Source organism: Palaemon carinicauda, chromosome 21, assembly GCF_036898095.1.
Source record: "Palaemon carinicauda isolate YSFRI2023 chromosome 21, ASM3689809v2, whole genome shotgun sequence".
NCBI classification, from domain to species: domain Eukaryota; kingdom Metazoa; phylum Arthropoda; class Malacostraca; order Decapoda; family Palaemonidae; genus Palaemon; species Palaemon carinicauda.
The window spans coordinates 19,853,043-19,875,767 of NC_090745.1; the positions used below are offsets into that span (position 1 = coordinate 19,853,043).

Genomic DNA, 22,725 nt, shown 5'->3' on the forward strand with positions numbered 1-22,725 from the left:
CTCTGAACAGGTTTGTCAAACAAACTCCGTTCAGCATGGAGACATCAGACACGGTCAGACTTGCAGTGAGACCACAAGACTTCATGTGTACACTGGATCTGACGGACGCGTACTTCCAGATCTTAAGGAAGTACTTAAGATTCAGCCTAGACAACAAGATCTACCAGTTCAAGGTGCTGTGTTTTGGTCTCTCCACAGCACCTCAGGTTTTTACCAGTGTTCACCCTGATCTCTTCGTGGGCACACAGGATCGGCATTCGTCTACTCCGTTATCTGGACGACTGGCTGATCCTGGCAGACTCGGAGTCGACCCTTCTTCGACACGAGACAAGCTTCTGGGACTTTGCCAAGATCTAGGGATCATGGTAAATCTCGAGAAGTCTTCTCTGCTTCCATCTCAACGACTGGTATATCTAGGGATGATCTTGGACATCAATCTCCACAAAGCCTTTCCATCAGACGACAGGATAGCAAGGCTGAGGAGGGTCGCAGATCCTTTCCTCAGACGAGAAGAACTCCCAGCCCAATCGTGATTACGTCTCCTCGGTCACCGTTCCTCTCTGGCCCGTCTAGTTCCAAATGGGCGCCTCAGGATGAGATCCCTGCAATGGCGGCTCAAGTCCCGGTGGAATCAAGGTCATGATTCCCCGGACATTTTGGTCCCTATGGGTCCTGCGGAACGGACAGACCTTCAATGGTGGGTGACAGACGAAAACCTCCGAAAGGGAGTGGCTCTTCTCGTCCTACCCCCCCGGATTTGATGCTGTTCTCGTACGCCTCAAAAGAAGGGTGGGGGCCCACGTTCTAAACCACAGGACCTCAGGCCTATGGTCAGAATCAGAAAAGTGCCTCCACATAAACCTGCTAGAGATGAAGGCCATCTATCTGGCTCTTCAACAGTTCAGACAGTACCTGGCGGGTCACTCCGTGGTGGTGATGAGCGACAACACCACGGTAGTGGCTTACATCAACAAGCAGGGAGGTACCTTTTCACAACAGCTATCCCATCTTGCAGTAGAGATACTGAGATGGACCGAAGTCCACTCGATTCCACTCTGGGCTCGCTTCATTCAGGGCAAAAGGAATGTGCTCGCCGACAGTCTAAGCAGAGCGTCCCAGATAGTGAGTACTGAGTGGTCTTTAGATCCTCTAGTAGCCAACAAAGTCCTGACTTTGTGGGGTCCCCCGACAGTGGATCTGTTCGCGACAGCCTTGAATTTCAAGCTCCCGCTGTACTGCTCCCCAGTCCCGGACCCCAAGGCACTCTGGCAAGATGCCTTCCAACAACGGTGGGACAACATTGATGTTTACGCCTTTCCCCCATTCTGTCTGATGAGAAGGGTGCTCAACAAGGCCAGAATATCGGTCAACCTGTCTATGACCTTAATAGCTCCGCTATGGCATCACACAGAGTGGTTCCCGAACCTTCTGTTGCTCCTGACGGAACTCCCGAGAGAACTCCCTCCTCGACACGAGCTACTCAAGTAACCACACGCCAACATCTTACTACGGCTTCACGCCTGGAGACTATCCAGCATCCCCTCACAGAGAGAGGCTTTTTGCAACAAGTTGCGGAAAGGATGTCTCGACACCTACGAAAGTCATCCGCAAGAGTCTACCAGGCGAAGTGGAGAGCCTTCTGTGGTTGGTGTCGTGGAAGGGGCATTTCTCCTCTCGATGCCACTATTCCAGCAATAGCGGAGTTTCTTGTGTATTTGTGGGAAGAAATGCGCCTTTCAGTCTCGGTAGTGAAAGGCTATCGCTCAGCCTTAAGTCTTGCCTTCAGGCTAAAAGGAATGGACATTTCCTCCTCGCTAGAACTTTCTGTACTCATACGAAGTTATGAACTTAACCTGCCCTCAGTCGGAAGTGAGACCTCCTCCATGGAACGTGGTTCGAGTCCTCAGGGCTCTTAAGAGACCTCCGTTCGAACCATTACGCCAGGCTTCTGATCGTCACCTGACTTGGAAGACGGTGTTCTTTCTTGCTTTGGCCTCGGCCAAGCGAGTCAGCGAACTTCATGGTCTCTCGTATGACATCGCCCATTCAAGGGGATGGGGGGAGGTAACGTTCAGGTTCGTCCTTGAGTTTGTAGCTAAGACTCAAAATCCAGGAGTGCCCGACCCCCGGTTCAACTCCTTCCGGATTTCGAGTCTCCGTTCTGTAACAGATGACCCAGACCATCTCCTACTGTGCCCAGTAAGGAGTCTGAGGCTCTATCTTAAAAGAACAGTTGCAGTTCGTCCTCGAGTGCAAGCATTGTTTGTGAGCACAGGAAGGAAGAAGAGGAGGGTCACGAAGAACACTATCTCAGCGTGGATTCGCAGGGTCATCCACCATTCTCTGAATCCAGACCCTCCTCCGTCACGTCGCCCTAGAGCACATGATGTCAGGGGCATCGCTACGTCCCTGGCGTTCAAGAGAAACTACTCAGTGACGCAGGTTCTACAAGCAGGGGTTTGGAAGCGTCAAACGACCTTCACAGCCCACTACCTGCAAGACGTGACCCACAGGAGGCTCGATACATTCTCTATCGGCCCTGTGGTGGCTGCACAACAGCTGGTCTAAGCCTCAGGCTCCTTAATGGACAAGTAGCAGAAGGTTGAGGGCATTGTTACCCGGTTTTAGTCTGCATGAATGAAAAGGTATGCCTGGCCCGTATTCTTTTCTTCATCCTCCCCTCTCTTGGGGAAAGCAGCATCCTGGGTTCTCTGCACAGCTGACCTCAAACCACTGCAGGTAAACCATGCTTCCTTGTGTTCCTAGTATTAAGATAATACTATCGCGTCCCCCTTACCCTTACGAGGTGGTATTGGGAACGTCCTAACCTAGAATTCCATCTAAAGGACTCCAGGTCAACTTCCTAGGAAGAGTCACACTTCATTCCTTCACACACAAGCTTACGTAGGCCGCGATCCTTGCAGAGCAAGGTACTTGCGAGGTGCAGGGACTCCTTATCTTGAGTTCTACTTACTCAGATATTGAGTCCCCGGGCAAAAAGCCAAAGCCAGTACGGCTGAGACTTACCACCCTTCCTAAGGGTTAAGTCACCCTATTTAAATAGCGCGGTTTGTATTTCAGTTACGGAACAAATGACAAATTCGTAGATAATTTGTATTTTTCCTAACCATACAAACCTTAGCTATTTAATCAAACTTGCCCGCCAGCCCTGTCCCCCGGGATAAGTCCTACCTCTAAGCAAAGTGAACTAGTTCACCGGTGTGTGAGGGGGGAGGGGTAGCTAGCTACTCCTTCCCTACCCCCTCGCTAACTAGCGAGAGGGTAGTAAACCCTCGTTAAAAATTTAATGGCTCGTCATTTCAACTACGCCGAAAGTAATACCCTATTTAAATAGCTAAGGTTTGTATGGTTAGGAAAAATACAAATTATCTACGAATTTGTCATATTAGCATTACATATTCTTATTTTGCTTAAAAATAGAACGATATACTGTAATTAAAATGAGTATATATGTCTTTTAGTCAATTCTTCCAAACTACTACCTATTAATGAACAATATGCTATTAGAATACCCGTTAACCGTATTTTCATTCTTGTTGCTGATGCATGATAATTTATAGTTTTTACTCTGTGGTGTTTTATTATAAAGCTTGGGAAGTTATTTATATTATGTTATAACAACTATATTCTTGGTTTTGAGACACACTAATGATATGTTCTAAATTTGGCATTTCCATTTAATTTCACGATTTGCACATTCATAGGTTCGCACTAAATTTCTTTTCTGTTTTCGGACACAATTTTTCCCAATTCCAAACAGAATAGCGGCTATGATTATTGTTCGTTTTCTCGCCTTCATTTACAGCTTTTTAATCTATATTGTAGTATATTTTCTTGAGGATCTTTTCTCCATCGTGAATAAGGGTATGATGTAAAAATGTCAAGTCTTATGCTACTTTGTTTACTATCGTACGATGATTGAAATACAAACAAAACAGCTGATATCTGATTCAATTGTTCATACTACAACAGCTGATATACAATTTGATTAAACATAATAAAACGGCTGTTTTTTGTTCGGTTGATATTGAGGATGTATGCATTTACGCAATGATTATAAAATTACCAAGGATACTTTTATCATTATCTTTTAATTTTCTAACCCATTGATGTAGAAGATGGGATAAATATTATTATTGGGTTACTGTAGATGTCGAACGGATTCCCTACAGTACTGGCAAGAGACGGCACTGACTCAGGCATTGCGTCATGCTAATAGATGGCTGCATAGAATCTCAAATTGTATACATATTGTACAGTACAGAATTACAGTAATAATGTTTATTGTAAATGTAGGCTATGTATGCGGTAAGTCAAGCCATCCGAACGAAAACAGCGAACATTTACAGTACAGTTATGCTTTACTGTAGTGATAGTAGTATATTAGAGTAATATACACTACAGTATTAGAGAGTATTATACAGTATTATTACATAGGAACAATTATGCTGTGATAGAAACCAAGTAAAAAAGGCAGTATTTAGTGTTAATTATCCGAGCGTAGGCAATGGGCAGTGAGTTGTTAGGTTAGGAGTTATCTCACCCTAGGGCAGCAAAGGTACGCAAATTCACGCCTGTCTCTGTTACCTAACCCTCGTGAAGAGTGGGAGCTGACTGTATAGCAAAACTCTTTCATTCCTGTCCTCATTTTGTTTGCATCATGTGCCAATGGCATAATTCTGATTTGAATAATCATCAAGAGGAATGAGATTCACCTACAGGTCAGCTCCTGTTGAAAACTTATCACCTTCAGCAGAAACATTAAAAAAAAGGACAATCAAAATTTGTTTTCCTTGTTCCACGTGACTCATACGATATGCCTCAGAAACCATACAATACGCCACTATGTAGGTGAGCATTAGGAATCGGATTACCAGCCTGGTCTTTTATCTTGGAATCCAGTGGTTGTATTGACGTGACCAGATAATGAAAATGTGAGGGTTTGCAGTAGAAGGATCTTTAGTAACTTGAGAGAGTAATACTCATGGAGAGGCTATCAACTCTATAATGCACTACACCTACCAGAACCGTTACTGGTAGACACACCGGAAATGCTAAGCAAAACGTGAGGAGTTCAAAACAGGGAAAGTTAGGCTAGAATCACTGCCTTTGTATGAAAACTCATTGGTCTTTCTTGTTAGATTTCACAAAAGGAGCAAAGTATTATAGAGCTTATGAAACTCACTGTTATCATCTAATGAAAGTTCATCATAGCTTGAATGACATTATCATCATCCCCTCTGTAATAGATTAACCGAGTCTTCTCTGGATTTTCCCAAACTAAACGGAAGTAAACATTAATTTCCTTTTAAGTTTGTTACTCTTAAAAGTCAGCAGCCAGCTGAACATATCTCAGCCGTTTAATTCACTAATGAGGTGCTTAATGACCCCACCTGTCTGAAGCTCTTAATATTGTTTTTGAATGCACTGTTGTGCTCTTACCAAATTATGGCTTGTGATATAGCTGTGGAACAAGAGATTCGCACTTACGTTGCAGCCGGTTTTTGTCTAAACCATATTTAGTTTGAGACACTGTGCTTCTTGTAGATTGCATGATTGTTTGTAATCATCCCTTTGTCCTGTTTAGATCGTGGTCTCCTGTACAGTGGGAGGCTTATGTCTTGGAAAGAGAGAAAGCCGAGCCTTCTACTAAGTCTGTTTTGAGAATATCCAAGAAGACGCCAAGGAAAGCAGAGCCTTCTCCCAAATCTGTCTTAGCAATGTTCAGGATGATAATCAAGGTGATTTTTCACCTTTTGCATTATCACCTTACGTGGGTCTTCTACCGCCTTTCCTGTGCATACACCCTTGTTTCATTATGCATCAGGAACAAGGAGCCCTCAGAGCTATGTCAAAGGGCTTTTCACTTTCTGGTGGCATGTGGGGTTCCCAGTGTTTTCGGCACCCCACCTGAAGTTAGAGGCTCTTTGCCCGTTGCCGTGCAGACACCAGCTTGAAGTTTGACCTAAGGAAGGCTTGGGCCTCCTTAGGTTTTTCAGATAGGCCCTCCATACACTTGAGGGAACTAGTAACTAGGGCTACTTCTCACCCAGTGTCCCCAATGCCTGTGTCTCCTGTGGTGAACGTGCAGTTAATGTGTCTGTGACCCTAATGATGCCCTTTCCAAAGCTTAAAGGACTCCTGTGACACTAGTATTGGTAAGAAAAGATTCGGCACTTGAGGGTGTCACACCTGAGGATGCATGTTGTTGGCTCTGGGGCCAAAATTGCGTTTTGCCCCAGTGCTCGGAGTTATCCCATACATCACCCTTGTAATTACCACCAATTCCCCTGTGTCTGTCACCCTGACCCTAGTGCATGCTTGTGTGCAATGAAAAACCACGATTGTTGGGGCGGAGGGACCTCCCTATGCCTCGGGGCATGTTGCCAGGACTGTCCCCTCTCCCCAATCAACACAAGAAAGAGCACAAACTGCTGCTACTGTCTTTTCCGTAATTAGTGCTAGAGATTCTTTCCTCGATGATGTTGGCCGTCCGGGGGCTGCTTCAACCCCATATTATTTTTCTGGTTCTGTCCTAGGGACAGAGTGATTGTATTACTGGGGGTTGTGAATCTCGAGAGCAACCTGCCGCACTCTTTACTCTAGCTGGGTATGAAGGTACTCGGGATTCGTCTGTCCGTACCACACTGGACCTTAGACTAGTGGCGACAGAGCCAGCAAATCCTGAGTCGAAGTGTTATTTTGCAAACGTCCTTTCACTCATTTGATAGTGCAATGATTCGAGGGAGGTGACCTTGTCTTTCTCTTTAGGGAGAGCCTCGTTCATTGATCAGCACTTTGGTGCCCCTCAAGGGCCTAGGGAATCCTGGGTCAGTTTGGGTAGTTTGACCGTGGTTCAAGTTGTTGATTAAATCTGTGGATCTTAGAACTCTCCGTTTCAGCCATTCAAAATAAGATCTTGTCTCCATCCACCCTCGAGGCAGAGTAGGGTTATTGCAAGCTCGCTGCATCAGCACCTCTTTAGGTTGACCCGTCGATGTGTACATTAAGTGGGGAACCTTCCTTGGAAAGACTTATGGCAGAAGGCATGGACTTCTCGGGCTTTGATTTAGAGGCCATGGATTGTCTGCCATACATTCTTACCAAGCGGTCTCATGGCTTTACTTGTGATCAGGTGCAGTAATGTACTTAGCCAAGTCAACAAGGTTACCAATCCCAGTCTCTTGTGCTGTCCGATGGGAAAGCAGTGACCTTTATGGCACACCAGTCAGCAACCAGTGGGCTAACCTAGTTTTGAAGGGGAGGGACACCTTGATCTCCCAATTATCAAAAACGTTGACTCAGAGGTGGTAGCTCTGTTGCTTAGGTGGTCATCGGTGCGGGCAGCCATGTCTTCCTTTCTGAGGAGTCTCGTGCAGGTGGCAGTGAAGTGGAGGACTGCTTTGCAGGACTCCCTGATTCTGCCTGTAGTTTCCTTCAGGGGCCTTGGCACTTTGGAGGGAGATGTAGCCAAACTCTTGGATTCTGACATGCCTCTAGGATTGGACCCCAATCAGGAATGTCTGCAATTCCTTCCGAAAGGAGGCCCGAGTATGCACAGTTTTTTTAACCACCCAACCTGGTATGGGCACAGGGGAGGCATAAGAAGAGAAGAAGAGGGAAATGCTGTTGCTAGTGCTCCCTCTTCCCTGGTACCATGATTAGGGAGTTTCTTGTCATGCAACTGGCCGAAACTTTCAGGACTGTGGCAGCCCCTCCCTCTCACTTACCGATAGTTCTCATCCAATCCCCTGACATTGCTGAAAAACCTGGTCTTGCACATAAAGGTAGAAGGGATGTTGGAAAAGAATGTGCTCCAAGTTGTTCAAGAAGAATTTCTGGAATTGTACGGTCGACTTTTTCTGGTGAAGTCAACTGGTGTCTGGAGGATGGTCATCGACTTCTCTCCACAAAATGAGTTTATGTTGATCAAAGTTCAGGATAGAAACATTACGTTCTGTGTCGAGTTTCATCAGTGGGAAACTTTGTGCTGTCAGTGGATCTGAAGGATGCACACTTTTAAGTACCTGTGCATCAGTTCTTTCGAAAGTACCTCCACTTCTCCTTCCTCAGTGCGGTGTACAAGTTCAAGACACTGCTTCAGGTGTTCACCTTGGTAGCAGCTTGGGCCTACTTGCAAGGGATACATCTGTTGATATAATGTATCTCGACAGTTAGCTGATCCTGGCCTCCTTCGTGGGGCAGTTGCTACAGGATCGAGTGTGACTTCTCACTTTTGTCACTATCTGGGATTGTGATAAAATGGTGAAAGTCAAATCTCATATCTAAGGAAAGGTTGAAGTACTTGGGCACAATGATAAACATGGTAACATTGAGAGTCTTTCCATCATATGATTGAATCATGAAGCTCAAGGAGGTAGCGCAACTGTTTCTGTCCAAGAGAGGAATACCAGCTCGGGGCTAGTAGAGTCTTCTTGGCCACCTTTCTTTGCTGGAAAAGCTCATTTCTCACGAACACCTCCACCAGAGATCTCTTCAAATGTGTTTGATGGAATTCTTGTCAGCCTCTAGGGATCTCCTGTTCCCTTTCCTTAATGTTCCAGTGGGACAGAGGCTCGGTACAATCTTTCATGTTGACTGAACGAGGAAAACTCTATCCGGGGAGTCTCACTAGACTTTCTGCCTCTGAACTTGCAACTGTGCTTAGATGCATTCAGAAAAGGGTGGGGCGCACACCTGAACAATCTGGTCATCTCATGGGTGTGGTAAGAGGAAGCATCATCTACTTATCGACGTCCATGAAATGCAAGCAACCCTTCTAACGCTGCAAGCATTCTAAGAATGTTGAGGAGGCACTCGGTTGCTTGTGACACCACCACTGTAGTGACTTACGTCAGGCAGGGGCCATTATGCCACGCCCACTCTGACGCAACAGATACATTCCACACTGTAGAGTTACCAGCCAGCTACATTCCAGGCAGGAGGAATGTCCTAGCAGACACACTCATTTGCCTGGGGCATGTTGTAAGGTTGGATTGGTCCCTACATCTCTGCGTAGTTAGAGAAGCTTCTGTTTCTGTGGGGCTCTCGTGGGATCTACCTGTTCACCATAAACAGGGATGTGTTTGAAGGAGGTTTTTTTAATGCTTACAACAGTCATTTGTCGCTTTTTACCAGGGAAAATGGACCATCTTCTGTGACTGAAACGGTTCTAGCGCAAGTCGTGGATTTCCTTGTCTTCCTTCGCCGTGAGAAGCTCCTCTATCAAGGCTACAGCTCAGCCCTGAGTGTGGGCTTTTGACCAAGGATAAAGACCTCTTCTCCTCCTAGGAGTTCATTATGGTCATGAGGAGCTTCGAGCAGACTTTGTCACCGCTGAAACTCAGGCCCACAGAGTGCGACATGAACCTCGTTCTCAAGGTTTTTAAGTGTACTCTAGCCTTTAAGAAGGTTGTCAGTCATGGTTCTTCAAGATTGTCTTTTGCTACCTAAGCATTGGTGAAGAGAGTAGGTGAATTGCACAAACTCTGCATTAGTCTCCTATGCTGAAGGGTGGAAGGAGGTCTCTCTTAGTTTTGTGCTAGGCTAAAACTCAAAACCTTTAGGATACCACCTGAGGTTCGAATTCTTCTCTATTCCCCCTCTACGTGAAACGTCGGGTGGCAATCAAAAGATGTTTTACCTGAATGTCAGTGACTCTTCCTTAGCACTGGCAGGACCAAGAAAGAGGTGTCAAATACATAATCTTTGACCTTGAGATGATCCGTAAAGCAGACACTTCAACCACTGTTACGGTCGGGGTACCATCTAAGACAGGAGCTCAGGTATTTAGTGGTATATACGCCCCCTTGCTTTAAGAGTAATCTTGTAGATTACACTCACAGCCTTAAATCTATGGGAGTATACCCACAAATGCATTGACACTGTTGTGCTTGGTCCTGTGTTGGCTGCTCAAGTAGGTTTGTAGCAAGCCCAACTCCATTGTGGGACAGTAAGCATCTTGTCTATGCTAATACCGTATATACTCGTGTAATGTTCGACTTCGTGTAAAGTTCGACCCCCCTATTTTGCCTTCAAAATCATGAATTCATCATATACCTCGTGTAATGTTCGAGTCTTGATTTTGGCAGTAGGCTAGAGGTCTTTTATCTCCAGCATACCATAATTACCAACAAAGTAAGGGTTATGCCTAAGTGCGACAAACAAATATATAAAACAAACTGAATAACACCTAAATACTAACATCTGTTTACAATAACAATTGAGTATTCAGCGTACATTTTCTAGCGAACAACTTAGTTGCAAACAGACGATTATCAAAAACAAGCAAGCACTACAAGTAGCAAACAAAATTAGTTCATCGGTTTGAGTAACAAATTACCATTACCGGTAATTGCAGGTAATTACGGTGATTATAATTACCCGTTATGCTGATCATTTTTTTCCTCACAATATATATAAATAAGAATTTACTCATAACCCTTCAAGATGTCTACCAAGAAATATAAAAAATTTACTGCAAAATTCAAGCTTCAAGTTATTGCAGCCGCTGTCCGCTGAAACGACAAATTACGTTCAAGCCGTAAAAATGTTTGGAGTTACCGAAACTAGCGTTCGAACTTGGAGAAAAAAAAATGTGGATTTAATTAAGAAAAATTTTTGCGGTTTATTATTAATGTCAATTAATATACCATACTAAGTAAAATAAAATGAGCATAATTTTTTCATTAACCATATCACGTTATAACATACGCAACCCGACTGTTTGCTAGCTTCATACTTGCTGCGTTATGGTAAAGTCATTACTCGGAGCGGAAAAAAACTATTTATGATGGTTTAGGAAATAAAATCCATGCTAATAATATGCCTGGTGTTAAATGAACATGGTTAGGACTGTATATATAGGCCTAGCCTATGTTTACCTACCGGTAGGTAACCTTACATACGTGTAAGTAAAGCCTACAATTACCTACCGGTAGGTAGCATAGCCTAGGGTAATGTTCGCGTAGGCCTAGCTTACGTTTACCTACCGGTAGGCCAGAAATTTTTACTTTTTCAAATATATATCTCGTGTAATGTTCGACCCTTACTTTTTTAACTGAAAAATAGGCCTTCAAAAATCGAACATTACACGAGTATATACGGTATATAGGTGTAAGTCTGGAATGAAAGTAGAATGACTGGCTCTTGTTCATTCTATATTCCTCTCTCTTGGAGATGAAGCAGCCGAAGTGTTACTCGCTAGATCCAAGTTGATGCTGGTAAGTGACACTTTTGAGCTCCTTACTTTAGAATCTAGACAAGTATCTCCCCCATCGTAGCTAGACAAGGGGGGGGGGGTGGAATATACAGTATACCAACCTGTTGGTCATCATACGCTGGACTGCTATTCCCCTCGGTGGAAGGTATCCCTCCTTTTACCATGCACCAATCTATTCATCCCTATGTTAAACAGGTAGGAGTTATCTGGAGTCATCTTTGCTTTTGTAAAGGACCAAGCAGATTGATACTATCAGGGAAGAAAAAGAACCAACCAGTTCAGTTCTAGGGGGACTTTCAACCCACTAATCCGTGTCTCCCTATTTTAAGGGATGAAAAGTTTATATATCTGCAGGAACAAATAATAAATCTTGAAAAAAAATTGTATTTTTGTCTAGCTACACCAGCCTGAGTACTTTAAAGTTGAACTTCTCACCTCAACCCCTCTCTCAGTCCTGAGCTGAAGCTCAAAAGTGAAGACCTCTTGACGGACAGGTGGAAGGGGACCTCCTCCTCCTCACACATGCTCACCACCTGCTGTTAACTACCTTGTTAACTAATTCAACGTCTGTTCCAGCTCCCGCTGAAAACATATTCCGTATTTAAAGGACTCAGGTTTGTATAGCTAGGAAAAATACAAATTAATTTTTAATTTCCTATTTCTACTAATTTATATATCATATGTTTTGTAGCATATTGAGTGCTTATTAACTTTTACATCTTTAACCATGTCATGTGAGAAACCAGTTTGGCTGCAGCCAGAGGAACTACTAAAACCTGTCATTTTGATTAATAATGCAGAGACCAGCTCTAACTCCTCTGTACAATCATTATGCATCTTTCAATTTGAGTGTGATCATAAATACTGGATCAGATGGCAGGCAATTGTTCCATTGGATGTTTTCTCTTTATAGTGGCTTGGCATGTATTGGACAAAACTTTGTAAAAGGCAGGGAGCACATGTTGCAAAGCTGTCAAAATGAATAGAATTATTTCCTTTTGTGTACAGTAATGTTATTGGTTGGAAATTAATTTTTTTTATTGGAATTTTATTTATATTTTGCTATTTTATGCATAATTTAAAGTATCGCATGTATTTAACTAACCTTGCTCCATTTCTTTTCAGTGTCAGTATGAATTAAGACTTAAAGCTGGAAGTGGCATAAACCAGCATGTTCAGCGTACCTTACCATCATCTCGCACTGTTCACACAGACACTACTGATGTACGAGACCTGAAACTCATTGTTTTGCGACCATTCAATCAAATGGATGTTGCCATCAAGGTTAACACAGAACCTCAATATCTTTCATCTCTTGTTGCTAGACTTTACAGAGATGATCTTCCTGATTCTCCTATTCACTCTATCAAGCTGGGCCTTCATCCTTATTTTATGTTGCCACCAATGACTGCAGATAAACGCACATACTTCTTACGCTTGGATTCTAATCTACCTACCTCACAGTATGAATATACCAGTCCCGAGATAACCTTTGTTGCAGATTCAGCATTTGAGCATTTGAATTTAAATTTCAAACCAATTTTGAGGAGTGTGGATGCAGAAATGAGCCAAGGAACAGTAGTTGGCTTTGCTTTAGCAATTGTATTAGTTGTAATAGCCTTCAATTATGACAAGACAGGACCTACAGTGGAAAGGTTATCTGGATTACTAGTTGGTTTCACAGCACGTAAACCAGCTCCTAGATTAGTGTCTACCTCTGATGTTCATGTGGGTGAGCCTATAAGAAAGAAAGTCAAGTCTAGAAAAGTTTAGAGTTTTGTTGGTATTGTTTACTAACATGTTAATAACAACACTTACTGTATGTATATTTATGGTGAGTATGCCAGGGCGAGTGTTAAGGCTAACATTTTGTTGCCAGTATATAATGTAATTAGAATTACAATATTCACAAAATACTGTTTTTGTTAAGCTGTGTAGTGTGGTGTAAATGAATTAGTAAAAAGTTTCATTTTTTAAAATAAATATGTATTTATTTCTGAGGATTCAATTTTCCCTGTAAATTATATGTGGGATTTTAAAATTATAGATATACATTAGTGTTGTGTGGTAATGTACAAGTAACACATTATTAGGAATAGGAATCTACAGTATTAAAACAAGGAAAAAAATTAGAAACACTTTATTGTGAAGTTTGTTTTCACAGTACAGTATAGCAATCCATAAATATGAAGCAATTTACTTATCAGGTGGTACATATTTCTAGACCCATGGAGTCCATCCTTCATACAGTGTAGCGAGGTTATCCAAATTTGTTGCTTCTCTGATGGTATAATCGGCCTGAAAAGTTAATAAGATTAACAATTAAAAACCAAATTTTACATAATTTGTGTTTTTCCTAGCTTATAAACTTGGGTCATTTACATGTGGTTACTTCTAGTTTCGTTTTCTACGGAAACTATTGTGCATGATGTGCTACGCATCAAGCACTTATTAACAAAACACTTCTGGACAAAGACTTGAGGGACGGCTGAGGCGGAACGTTTGGGAAATGACTTAGGTTTGTATAGCTAGGAAGAATACAAATTATATAAAATTTGTGTAGTTTATTATTATACAGATACAAACTTTTGAGTCATTATTATGAGCTCTTCCTTAGCTGGGAGGAAGTCTCGGTGAAAGTAAGAGGTCTTCCCTTCTCTCTAAGAGATAAAAGTGAATTATTTGTGAACAGTGTAGCCGGCTCGTATAAGGTGGCCTGTTCCATTCTAGAGAGCTTTGCCAGGGTTTATATGAACATCAAGTGTTTCATATATCAGCCAATACACAAAACAAAAGGTATTTTTACTTGCATTAGGGGAATTTCAAGTGAGGGCTTCAAGTCCGATCAAAATCGCCATTCGCCTTTATACTCATTATATTTACCCTTATAATGTAGAGAATAACCAATGCCTGGGATAAGAGCAGTTACTTGTCCTATAAGAGCTCAAAGTTAGAATATTTGTTGTGCAGCCACAATAGAGCCTACTGAAAAGGTGTCTAAGGACCTTTTTGTCCAATCTGTAAGGTAGTGGTTTGTCTCTTCCAGACTCCTGCTTTTAGAACTTGGTGCTACCAAGTGGCTTTTGCAGAACACTAGGGTTGCAGCAAGCCCACGTATATCATGTGCTTTAGGGGGGGAGGACCTCGGAGATGCTTCCCTTGAGGATTTATAGGCTTTCATGAAAGTTTATCTCAACCAGAAGGAAATGGTGTTTCTGGCATTTTTCATTTTGGAGCGGCCAGTGCTCACAATAACACTAGCTCTGGCAGTGAGGAACCAAAGATTCCTACAGAGCCACGTGTTATTGTTAATCATTTACTGTCTCTTTTACACATATCTATCTTTGATACCTTTTCTGTAAAATTATTAAATGTTTTATGTCTCAGGTTATCAATAATTTTCAATTTCGAGAACAATAACATAGAAAAAAAATACATACAGGAATCAATCACTTAATACTCTGTAAGATGCTTTAAATAGGATTTGATTGAGCCCATGATAACACGCACCTGCCTGCCTTTAGGGAATCGAGAACCTACAGTTTGACTGGTAAACCTGGCTTCACCTAATGCGGGTCAGGGTGCCTCGAGTTATTTTTCCTCCAAGTGTCCTACCTAGGGTGAACTGTCGCAAATTCCTTTTCGACTAAAGAGATGTCCTCTCAAACGAAAGGTGGGTCTAGGATTCTGCCTCCCAAGTTGTGCATCCGTGGGAGGGTTAAGTCGTCTCTGTGGAGTGGGCAAACTCAGTGCCGCTGCTCTGTTTTGTCCCAGCCTCTCTTTCTTTTTAACCGCCTTCGCTACATCTGAGGACGGAAAAAGGGAGGGAGAGTTAACTAGGTCTGAGTTTGTTAGGACCAGAGTTAATCTAGGGACCAGCTGTCTACAGCATCTGGCTAGAACAGCATTGTGTCTCTTCAGAATGCAATTTCCCAAAAGGAAGATGTTCTGATGAAGGAGGAACTCTATGGCTTTAGCGTCCGATCTTGAAATTTCCTTGAACTGTTCCTGTACATATTCGTCCTTGAGGTCTCGTGATACGGCAAAATAAGAAAATGTTCTATTTAGAGCATGCTTTTATTACGGACGTGGCTGCTACCTTCATGTTACCCAGTCCTGGTCCTGAAATTGTGATGGGTAAATTCGGTAGTCTTTCCGCCAATACTGATAATACTAAGTTAGCAACATAAGGATCAATGGAGAAGCGGACTCTGAAAGGCGCCAGAGTTAAGGTAAAAACGTTTCTGGCACGACAGAGGTAAGGGAGGAAACTTTGAGAATCTACTCGCCTTTAGCGAGTTTTCTGTAGCGGAGACTTGAGTATTCAGAAACTCAAATGTGTCCTTAGTTTGGTTAGAGAGAGCAACGTCAAACCTGAGTTTGGGGCTCTAAGAGTGGGGGAAGGTAGTGTTGATAGCGCACAAAACCCTTTAAATAGCGGATGAGGTTCATAATCTTAATAAATGTGAGGTTTTAAGAGCTAGATACCAGGGCCTGAAAAGCAGGTACATCAGCAGATCTTGTGTCTGCAATGAGGCTCTCCAAGGAGTCATCAATGGTAATGATATCCAGATGAGATCATAACATTTTAACGGAGCCCCTTAATTTTTCCTCTAATATCCTTCCTCTCCCTTAAGTAATGAGGGGAAGAAGGAGTGGGAAGAATCCAGTTTACTTCCGTAATAAGAACGTTTGCCTCTATAGCCTATTCGAGGTATTGAAGTCTCTCAGAACTCGATTGGCTAGGCGAGAGAGTTCTCAGCCCGCATTTAGAACGCCTACGGCAAGAACCACGTTTATTTTGTCTGCTGTTCTTCTATGTTACATGGGCGATTGATCCTCGGAAAGGGGGGTAAACTTTCCGCGCACCTTATCCCCCTTTCAGTACCTGCAATGAATTCTCTGGAAGGGAATGCCGTTCCGAAAAACGAGTATCATGATTATCATGATAGTCAGACTGACTGCTAGAACGAGGTTTATCTATATGATAAGTGGGTTTGAGCTTAGCGTAGGATGATGTTTTATCCTGTTGATTCCTAACCGAAAGTTTGTAAAACTCCGGGAAATTCTGAACCGATGTAGGGAGGTTCTACTAAACTGTAGGCTCATTCTTCCAAGTATCACTATGAAGCGGTGGAATACTCTCACGCGTCAAGATGGCGGCGGCGCGTTCAGTGACTTCATGATACTTAGGGGTTGACAAGTTGCTTGGACCTGTTGGCCTGCACAGACTGTGGGGTAGTAATTTCACACACAATGACGTCATGCTGTTTAAATACAGTGGAGCGTTCAGATTTGATATGAACGTTTGCCCTAACTGTATTCTACAAAGAAATTCTTGGTAGGGCAGGAATAGTTACACTAGACTTCAGAGAGTTATTAGGCTTTGAAGGAGAGGTCTGCTTTGAGCATGAAGGCATTGTCAACTCTTGTGTGGGGGAGGGGACGCAGAGGTCCAACCACCCTAACAGTAGAGATCACAAATCTCGTTTCATTCCAGCTACTGTTTAGAAGAGATACGAGGCAGGCTTTACTCATTAATACAAGCTGGAGACTGGTAATATGGGTATTTCAATAAGGCTGCCTCAGAACAGAGAGAAACAACAGGCTCAACGCTAAGGTCCCTCTGGGAACGAGAGGATGCTTTCACTGTTCTGATGAAACACACTTCTAAAGGGGTGAACATCTTATCCGCAAAATCTGATAAATATAAATCTCCATTCAGTCGTGGGGGGAGGGGGAGATTTAGATAAAACAGTATAATCAGGGATAGAAGCATCTCACGGATCCGGCTCTGGGAGCAAAGCGGCCGCAGCGAGGGGATTATAGCTATAAGAACAGGATCGATCTCATACTGCACACTATTAACACTAGGTGATAACATAACAAATTTATGGCCATTGACCTACATGACAGAAACCTCAGAGGGCTCCTGACACGAAGAACTAAGCGGGGAGATAATGCTCGCCGCTGAACCCAACTTATGGTTATTCTCACTACTAAGGGTTGTGGTGGCCTATGTGGTAACGTCCCTGACTGGTGATCGCCAGACTGGGGTTCGAGTCCCACTCAGTTTCTTTGGTTGCTGCAATCATACCCACCTTTGAGAGCTAAGGATGGGGATTTTGGGGGACCCTACAGGTATATATGATGAGTCATTAGCAGCCATTGCCTGGCCCTCCCTGGTCTTAGCTTGGGTGGAGAGGGGGGTTTGGGTGCTGCTCATATGTATATTTTGTCTGCCTCTTGGGCATTGTCCTGCTTGATAGGGCAATGTCACTGTCCCTTGCCTCGGCCATTTATAAGCAGCCTTTAAAACTTTTAACAGAAGGCAAAGGAGGGGAACAATCTCTCTTAGATCGTTTACAGCAAGAACGATATCTTTCCCACTGGGAGGATCATTCGCTACAATACTCACATGGAGGTTCTGCCGAGTAGGCGATGAAGTTGTCTAATTGCAGGCAAGAAGGAAGGCACGCCCGACCTCCTTCACGGCCAGGCGTGTTGTGGGCAAGTGCTTGATGCAAGCGTAGTGTGTAATGAGCAGCAGTTGTCCAACAACGCAGCATGATGTAGTCTACCGATTTCTTTTTGATTGTCTGGCCGTAGAAAATGAAACTACAGTAGAAGTAACCCCCATATAAATGACTCAGAAGTTTGTAATGTCGTAAGAATGAATACATGGATAGTTCTTATATCAAATGGGTTATTTATTGTTTCTTTACAAACCATCATAAATTTTACATGATTTATGGTCTCCAACTTCATCTAGGTTAGTGCACATGATTCCATAAGTAAGGGGGTATCAGGTGGTATGGTTCATTTGTTAAAGAGGAACTTGCTCCTCCCAAGATGTCCCAAGAACACTATTTACTACTGGCACATTGGTTATGGCTTGTTGACTCCAAATGACGCACCTTGATTGTTCACCATCTTGACTAAGAATAAAACAAGTGTGTCCCAATGCCTTATGGGTTAGTTGTTCAAGATGAAGGCTACAGAAACATCCCTAAGGATGCAAGATGCAGTGAGGATTGAGGTGACTCTGAATTAGAAATTCCCTTCAGCTGGGCTATCGGTCATGTCAAGATTTCTCCTTGCCCCCTGACCCTAGGCAGTTTGGTCATGTTTGAGAGGTTAGGCTCATGTCCAAGCCTTCATCTCGCAATCAATTCACAGGGCATGCACATAATTCCTCATCCTCATCAACATATCAGCTATTATCAGGTCCATTTGATGGTGGGGCAGGGCAGTAGAAGCAAGGTTACATTGAGACAGGCAGCTCTTAGCCAGAGTCCAGCGTAAAGGCGTTGCAGGTTGGATACTGGCGGATGAGGCTCATAATCTTACTAAAATGTTGGCAAGTGGGCAAATTTTGTAGTGGTACTCTTCTTCGATAGCTGCAGACTAGTATTGACAAAACTAAAAGTCCTACAAGGAGAACTGCAAAAATTGCCTCATTGTAGACACAATACTTTACAGATTGTTGCACTAAGTCCGACAAGCCTCCTTCATCAATGCTTTTTTTTTTTTTTTCTGAATAAGCTTTCAAAAGGATTCTCTTAGTATTCACGTGTGGGTTTGCTGTCAAAGCCAAAATACTCCCCAACCTACCTGAAGATGTCACAGGTATTAATAATAGTTATGACCTGGTGTATTTCAGGTTGCCTTAAGAATTGAAATGGTTTTAAAGAACAGATTGAAAGACCTCATTTGAGCATGGAGAAGGGTGATTTGGAAGAAGTTTCTGGACCATCGAGCTCAGCTGCTCAGTCATTTCAAAAGAATTCTCAGGCAATGGATGACATCAAATTCCTTGGCCATGTTGTTCTCATTGGTTCCTCCCCCAATAACCACGATTATTTCTAGATGATCAGGTTGGGAAGGTCATTCAGAGGAGACCTTTATGTTTGGAAAATAGTCCCCTCAATTTGCAGCATTTCATGTTAACTTGTTGGAAATGATTGTGGTATTTCTGACGAAGAACATTGGCCCAAGAAGGAACTCCCATGCAAAGATCTTTGTAAACAACCCAGTAGCTGTCTATTGCCTCTCAATGCAGTGACCCTTACATTATGAAGTTCCCTCAGGAGAGAAATGCTTTCCTCTCACTATTCCATTACTGGGTTCACTCGTGTAATGGTAGATGACTTATCCAGGCAGTCATTCCTATATACCGAATGAGCTGTGAACCAGAGTTCTTTTCAGATTTTGGAGCTAATTCCCACGCTCAAATAAACCTGTTTGCTACAAAAGAGAACCGCAAACTTTCACACTGTAGCTCTGAATGTGGAATCTCAGGTAGTGGCAAGAGATGCTCTAAATCTAAATTGGAGCAGATGGTCGTCATTCTATCTGTGTACTCTGACGAGTTTGATTTTGAAGGCTTTGAATATCCTTCATGATTTTTTCAAGGACACCTGTGCTAATAGCACCACTTTGGCCCAACAGTCTGTGGTATCCACTGCTTCAGCATCTGAGACAAAGCATCTGCACAGCTGTATCAAGAAATAAGAAGGCAGATTACCTTCTCTTTCTCCTTTCTGACCCAGAACCTACACACTTGGATTTTCTCTCCCTTATTTTCAAGAAAGTTTCTCAACCCACAACTTGACTTATTTGATGAGTTGGAAGAGATCTTTATCCACAAGTCATTACCAATATGCGTGGAAGATATGGATGGCTTTTCTAAGGTGCCAGTCACCTTACTAACTTGACCCTGAACTTCTTGGCTTCCTTTCTGGTTTGCCACTTTGAGAGGAGGCTCCAGCCATCAGCTATACTGTCATATAAATTAGCTTTGAAAGAACTTCTCTAATGAGTATTTGATGTGGATCTCGACTCAGAAAGGTTTCATGAAATCATCATCTTTTGCTTTGCATAGACCATCTCCACTGACTCCTATTGTTTCTTGATCTCTTGATAGAGTTCTTGAGTTTTTGGCCAAGTAGATAATCTCTCCCTCCTTTAAATCTATATAGCAGTTTTCTGAAGACTTAAGTTTTAATATTTTTCATATATTTTTTATTTTGAATAATTTTTGGCCCTAAAAATTAATAGAGTACAGAAATACTGCATATAATCGTGTAATACTTGCGAACTTGCTTATTGTGGTGCTCTTGCTTATTGTGTAAGCACCACAGTTTCACCCATAAAAATGATTTTACCCATGTATATCATGAGAGTTCCTTTTATGAGACTAAATTATAATAAACTAACCTCTTTACACCAACTTCTAGTTCAATAAGTTAAAAAAGCAAAAGATAATGAAAGTTGAAAGTATTGTTAGTAAAGCACACGGGTATAAACAACCAAATGAAAAACAGCCGTTTTGCTATTAACAATTTGATTTGGATAACAACAACTGTTTTACTTTCAGTACATATGTTAATGAGTGTTCAGAAAATAAACACTAATTAGAGAAAAATTTAATGAGTTTAGTTTAGAAATAAAAAATATGTACTCCCACCTATATGATGAAATGGAAGCGAGTAAAGAAGAAAAGAACTGTAATTTTACAAAATTTGGATTGTAATCAGCACAAGAGATAGGAGGAAAAATTCCAAAACAAGATCAAGGAAAACTATCTGAAAAGACCAATAACATGATAAAGAAAAGATTGAAAATGATGGCAAAATCCAAGAGCTGAAATAGAATTAGCAGAACTAACTATCCAAAAACTAAAATTTAGCATATAAAATGAAAACTTGGAACAGGATGCCAACAGATGTTTGCTTTAAAATATGTTAATGGAAATATTAGCAATTAGACATGGAGTGTTGAAAATTGCATAGGAATTCTATACAATAGTGATAAAAGAAATAACTCTGCCAATATAAATACTGTAACACCTGAGTCTGTACCAAACGTAACAGTAGGAGAAGTAAAGAAAGCATTAAAAAGCATACAAAAAGAGGCAAAGCAGCAGAGGAAGATGGCATAACAATTGATTCAATAATAGATGGAGAAGATTTCATAGTAGTAAAACTCGCTCAACTTACACAAAATGTCTGCAAGAATGCTCTATACCTACAGCTTGGAAAAATTTTACCATTATACTAATTCACAAAAAAGTTACTGCCCAATAAGTTTACTCTCTGGAATATATGATATTTACAAAGATCATATTAAGCCTAATGAAAAGACAGCAGGACCCTAAACAATCAAGAGAGCAGGCAGGCTTTAGAAGTGAGTATTCAACAATTGATCATATCATAATTAACCAGCTAATGGAAAAATCAACAGAATATGACAAGCCACATGTATGGCATTTATACGCTACGAGAAAGACAAAGAATAGATGAATCTTATGTTAGAACACTTGAAGATACTGTATTTATACACCGCAATCCTAAAACTACATATAGAGAGAAAATTCAGATTGAGAAAGTCAGGGAGACCCCATCTCCTAAATTATTCATAGCATGCCTAGAAGTAGAGTTTTTAAAAATTTATATTGAGAAAATGTAGGAATTAATAGTAATAGGGAACACCTTAAGAACTTGAGATTTTCAGATGATATAGTCATGTTTAGTGAGTCATGGGAGGAATTTCAAATGATAGATTTGAATAGAGAAAGCAGAAATGTGGGATTGAAAGTAAATATGAGTAAAACTAAGATAAAAGAAAATGAAAATGCAGACAACAAATGAAAAGAGTTATGGACGAACCTTTAGAGATTGTTAATGAATATACGTACGTAGGACAGACAGTGTTCCCCTGGATACGAGACCAAAATTACAAGAAGGATAACCATGGTATGGAGAATTTTTGGAAAACAAAATGAGATTATGAAAACGTTACATGTCACTTTCTCTAAAAAGAAAAATATTTCATGAGATCCAGTTTTAACTTAATGCATCAGAAACTTGGAGCCTTATTAAAGCCTTAGAATATAGGCTAGTTACAACACGGAGAGATATGGAAAGAATAATGATGGGAATAACACTAACAGATAAAAAAAGAGCAACATAAGATATGAAAGCAAACTAAAGTATAGGTTATTCTAACAACATGCAAGAAAAAGAAATGGACATGGGCAGGCCACAAATGAGAATGTCAGATAATAGAGGAGTCTCTAGAGATTGCAAAGGAAGGAAGAATTAACAATGGAGTGACAAAATAAGAAAGATTGCAGGTGTGGACTGGCATAGGAAGACCATAAACAGATGCAAGTGGAAGGATATTATGTCTGAGGCCTTTGTTCTGCAGTAGACTAGTAACGGATGATGATGAAGAATGTGTACAGTAAGTTTTACCTTGAAAAGTTTTTTAAGAGTGTCAAACAGGCTTATAAGAGTGTGAGGAGGCTTTATAAAAGCTTAAATTTATAAAGGAAATAAGAAAATATGAAAAATTAACCTATACTATGCAGTTTTTCAACTATCATGGAGGGGGGGGGGGGGCAGGAAAGGAGCAACTGCAATAACCAAGGGATTGCTGGATTAGTATTGGATTTTAGTGATGACTTGTCATTTGTTACC

The 22,725-nt window shown here is 41.8% G+C and overlaps 2 protein-coding genes across 2 annotated transcripts in view; one reads left to right on the plus strand and one right to left on the minus strand.

Moving 5' to 3' along the window:
* LOC137615204 (BOS complex subunit NOMO1) overlaps nucleotides 1–13,237 on the plus strand; it is a 71,394-nt gene extending 58,157 nt beyond the window's left edge. Inside the window, exon 12 of the mRNA XM_068344860.1 lies at nucleotides 12,368–13,237. Within this exon, the coding sequence (XP_068200961.1) occupies nucleotides 12,368–13,015 (648 nt within the window). The 3' untranslated portion in view covers nucleotides 13,016–13,237. The remainder of the gene's footprint in view (nucleotides 1–12,367) is intronic.
* Nucleotides 13,238–13,366: 129 nt separating this feature from the next.
* Nucleotides 13,367–22,725, minus strand: part of nonC (serine/threonine-protein kinase Smg1) — a 357,997-nt gene continuing 348,638 nt past the window's right edge. Inside the window, 1 exon segment of the mRNA XM_068344859.1 lies at nucleotides 13,367–13,540. Coding sequence (XP_068200960.1) covers nucleotides 13,463–13,540 — 78 coding nt within the window. The 3' untranslated portion in view covers nucleotides 13,367–13,462.